Raw genomic sequence first — 4,887 nt, 5'->3', positions numbered from 1 at the left:
ACCTTACTCCCCTGTGTGGGGTGTGGTGTAGGGGATCCATTGGATAAGCTTTTCACCCCATGAATCAGGGTACGTGGGGTGGGGAAACGTTGGAGCTGGCCTGAAAATACGAAGTGAATCTACAATGTTGTGCAGCCAAATTTAAAAAGCCTTATTCCGTGATGCACTGATGCCTGTACTGCCAAAGCACAATGTGCAGAAAACATTTCATATCACAGAGCTGCCTAAAATTAAAATAAACCTAATCATCGTGACCAAGGAACAGAGCTTTAACAATTTGCTTTGAGAAATACAGCAACCAACGAATCGAATCAAAGCACATGACGACTCCAGCGCTGGCTAATTTAAATTTTATCCCAAGCAAAAAATCCCAGCTCCCCTCCGCATCTCCGTTCGCCATGGCATCCTCCTCCGAGCCCTCGGCGCTGCCGACGCTCCTGGTGTTCCGCGTCCGAGAGCTGCGGTTCCTCGCGGCGCTGCGCGAGCGGTACCGCGTCCTCGACTTCTTCACGTCGGGCTCGCCGCTCGCCGCCTTCCTGGCCGCGGCGGCCGGCGGCGCGGACCCGCCCCGCGCGTTGGTGACCGTGGGGGGCGACTCCGTCCGCGTGGACGCCGCGCTCCTGGACGCCGTCCCGTCGCTCCGCTTCGTCCACAGCACGGGGGCCGGGCTGGACCACATCGACCTCGGCGAGTGCGCGCGCCGCGGCGTGGGCGTCGCCAGCTCCGGCACGGTCTACTCCACCGACGTCGCCGACCACGCCGTCGGCTTGCTCGTCGACGTGCTCCGCCGCGTGTCCGCCGCCGACCGGTTCGTCCGCCGCGGGCTCTGGCCGCTCCACGGCGACTATCCCCTCGGCAGCAAGGTCGATCTGTCGGGTCCTGTTCCTTCTTTCTTCCTGATCGATCGATAGCAAAAAAAAAAAAATTATTACTTCAATTGATGTGTTCGCAGCTGGGCGGCAAGCGCGTGGGCATCATCGGCCTGGGCAACATCGGCACGCTGATCGCGAAGAGGCTGGCAGCCTTCGGCTGCGTCATCTGCTACAGCTCCAGAAAGCCCAAGGAATCCGTCTCCTACAGGTACTTCCCTAGCGTCCACGACCTCGCGTCGGAATCGGACGTGCTCGTCGTCGCGTGCGCGCTGACCAGGGAGACGCGCCACATCGTGAACAAGGACGTGCTGGCGGCGCTCGGGAAGGACGGGGTCGTGGTAAACATCGGCCGGGGCCCGAACATCGACGAGGCGGAGCTGGTCGCGGCGCTCAAGGAGGGGAGGATCGCCGGAGCCGGCCTGGATGTCTTTGATAAGGAGCCTAAGGTGCCGGCAGAGCTCTTCTCCATGGACAATGTGGTGCTGACGCATCACGTCGCGGTCTTCACGACAGAGTCCAGGTCCGACCTCCGTGACGTCACCATCAGTAACCTTGAAGCTTTCTTCGCCGGTAGGCCGCTGCTTAACCCGGTGCTTCACTCTTGATGGTTTGTTCGTGTTATTGCAGCAGGTCGATCCATGTACGTGTAGGAATGTGATTTGTTGAATACATTTTATTTTCGACCCAATATAATTAAAGTTTGTTTGGGGAATCGGCAAAAAATATGACGCCGTGGGATCCATGTCAGCAGGGATGATGGGCAACAGCTGGCCACCAAGCGGTCGGCGTTGCCTCGCCTGGAAATCGGCTGGTGCTCGTTCACCCACATCATTTCACCGCTCTGTTATAGATGGCCAACAGGCCGACCCGGCACGACTCGACACGGGTCCGGGCAAGCACGGCCCATCAGCAAACGGGCCGGCACGGGTCTACGTGCTTAACGGGCCGTGCCTGGAGAGCCCACGTGTTTGGCTGTTGGTCCAGGCACGGCCCTCTGGGCCACTTTTCGTGCCGGGTCGGCCCGCTTGGCACGTTCAAAAAATGGACTGGGTCAGCACCAGCCCGCCAAAGTTAAAACAGCAAAAAACAACTGAAAATATAGACAAATATAATAAATGAGCTGTTTTGGGTAATGTTGCCTCATTAAAAACCTTTCTAGGTAAAACTCATCCTTGTGAGAAACCCTAGAAAGGAAAAAAGAGTGCAGCCAGCTCAAAGTTTAGTCACTAAGTTTATATGTGTTACAAATATATATTACAATACAAAATGACTCTCTCACAATGACTGAATGACAAAGCACAGAACAGATGACAACATCAGAGTCTAGAAGACTAGAACTAAGTAGTAAATACCAAAGTCACTAAGCAGCAACAGGTTCATCTTCATCAAGGAATAAGTTCTGGAATGAGTCCTCAAGCTCTGGGTTGTCAACATCATGTTGTTCTCTCTTTTCTCCTAATTCCCAATCTTTTAAGCAAGTCAGCATCTCCACATTCTTAGGCAATAAGCGTCGTCGTCGCTCCTCAATTATCCTCCCTGTGGATATGTTAGCTTGTGGTCACGCCACCAGAGAAGTATATCAAAATCATCCTCATAAGAAGTGACATTGTCACTGTCTAAGTAGGCTGAGAGCTCACAAATAGCAGAGGAAGATGAAGCAGAAGGGGTAGAGATAGGGGGAGGACCAACAACACCTGAACTGGAATCTCCAAATATTCTTCCCCAAGCTTGTTTTTTTACCTGTATGAATAGAAGGCTAAGCAGCCCTTACTGCACCAAACTTAGTCTCATATTTAGTAAACATTTTATACAATTCATTTTTAACATCAGCATAATATGTATTGTACTCACACCCAGTGTAGTCACCAAGTAAATGCAACACATTAAAAAAACCTCTCATCTTAGCTCTAGGGTCCAGAATGAATGCATATGAATATAGCAAAGGTATGTCACTCCAGTACTTAAGGAATTTAAGTTGCATTGGAAACACAATAGTTCTAAGATTTAAATCTCTTTCACATGCTTTCAAATGAGATGCAATTTCCAGAATATGGTGAAGAACTAGTGGACTAGTTGGATAATAAACACCAGACAGAACAACAGTAGAGTCATAGTACAGTTCTAGAAACTCTAAAATCTTCTCAGAAACATACCAATGATTAGGAGGCAACAATTGTGACTCATAATGTGAATTGATGAAGACAGAAAAAACGTATGGGACCAAGTGTTTAAGCATGAAAGGGAATTAGGCTTTCACCTAGTTCCTAAATAATTTTGGTGGTTGAATTGCCCAACACAAATCTTTGGACTAACTAGTTTGCCCAAGTGTATAGATTATACAGGTGAAAAAGGTTCACACTCAGCCAATAAAAAGACCAAGTTTTGGATTCAATAAAGGAGCAAAGGGGCAACCGAGGGCACCCCTGGTCTGGCGCACCGGACTGTCCGGTGTGCCACCGGACAGTAAACAGTACCTGTCCGGTGCACCAGGGGACTCAGACTCCAACTCTTCACTCTCGGGAATTCTCGGAAGCCGGCGCGCTATAATTCACCGGACTGTCCGGTGTGCACCGGACATGTCCGGTGCTCCAAGGAAGCTCGGCCTCCTGAACTCGCCAGCCTCGGGTTCGCGCGGCAGCCGCTCCGCTATAATTCACCGGACTGTCCGGTGTGCACCGGACTGTCCGGTGTGCCAGCGGAGCAACGGCTCCCTGCGGCGCCAACGGCTCCCTGTGGAGCATTTAATGCGCGCACAGCGCGCGCAGAAGTCAGAATCGCCCATGCCGGTGCACCGGACATCAAACAGTGCATGTCCGGTGTGCACCGGACACCCAGGCGGGCCCACAAGTCAGAAGCTCCAACGGTCAGAATCCAACGGCAGTGATGACGTGGCAGGGGCACCGGACTGTCCGGTGTGCACCGGACTGTCCGGTGCGCCATCGAGCAGAAGCCTCCAGCCAACGGTCATGTTTGGTGGTTGGGGCTATAAATACCCCAACCACCCCACCATTCATTGCATCCAAGTTTTCCACTTCTCAACTACTACAAGAGCTCTAGCATTCAATTCTAGACACACTAAAGAGATCAAATCCTCTCCAATTCCACACAAAGCCCTAGTGACTAGTGAGAGTGATTTGCCGTGTTCATTTGAGCTCTTGCGCTTGGATTGCTTCTTTTCCTTCTCAATTGTTCTTGAGATCACAACTTCATTGTAATCAAGGCAAGAGGCACCAATTGTGTGGTGGCCCTTGCGGGGAAGTTTTGTTCCCGGCTTTGATTTGAGAAGAGAAGCTCACTCGGTCCGAGGGACCGTTTGAGAGAGGGAAGGGTTGAAAGAGACCCGGCCTTTGTGGCCTCCTCAACGGGGAGTAGGTTTGCAAGAACCGAACCTCGGTAAAACAAATCTCTGTGTCTCACTTGCTTATTCGCTTGGGATTTGTTTTGCGCCCTCTCTCTCGGACTCGTTTATATTTCTAACGCTAACCCGGCTTGTAGTTGTGTTTATATTTGAAAATTTCAGTTTCGCCCTATTCACCCCCCCTCTAGGCGACTATCAATTGGTATCAGAGCCCGGTGCTTCATTAGAGCCTAACCGCTCGAAGTGATGTCGGGAGATCACGCCAAGAAGGAGATGGAGACCGGCGAAAAGCCCACTACAAGTCACGGGAGCACTTCATCGGAAGAGTCTCGCACCAAAAGGAGGGAGAAGAAGAAGAGCTCCTCCAACAAAGGGAAGGAGAAGAAATCTTCTTTTCACCACAAAGAGAAGAAGGAAAAATCTTCTTCCCACAAGCCGCATCGGAAAGGTGACAAGCACAAGAGGATGAGGAAGGTGGTCTACTACGAGACCGACACTTCATCAACATCGACCTCCGACTCCGATGCGCCCTCCGTCACTTCTAAGCGCCAAGAGCGCAAGAAGTATAGTAAGATCCCCCTACGCTACCCTCGCATTTCCAAACATACACCTTTACTTTCCGTCCCATTAGGCAAACCACCAACTTTTGATGGTGAA

At 51.4% G+C, this 4,887-nt stretch overlaps 1 protein-coding gene across 1 annotated transcript; it reads left to right on the top strand.

Annotated features, from left to right (window-relative positions):
* The first annotated feature begins 373 nt into the window (after positions 1–373).
* On the top strand, positions 374–1,558 carry LOC100280398 (uncharacterized). Its single transcript, NM_001279639.2, has 2 exons — positions 374–863; positions 953–1,558. Exons 1-2 carry the CDS (start codon positions 399–401, stop codon positions 1,475–1,477), a joined length of 990 nt encoding a protein of 329 aa, NP_001266568.2. The 5' UTR covers positions 374–398; the 3' UTR covers positions 1,478–1,558.
* The last annotated feature ends 3,329 nt before the right edge of the window (positions 1,559–4,887 follow it).

This window comes from Zea mays, chromosome 10 (genome assembly GCF_902167145.1).
Source record: "Zea mays cultivar B73 chromosome 10, Zm-B73-REFERENCE-NAM-5.0, whole genome shotgun sequence".
NCBI classification, from domain to species: Eukaryota; Viridiplantae; Streptophyta; class Magnoliopsida; order Poales; family Poaceae; genus Zea; species Zea mays.
The sequence above is the reverse complement of the archived record's forward strand: the minus strand, read 5'-3'. Positions and strand labels throughout refer to the sequence as shown.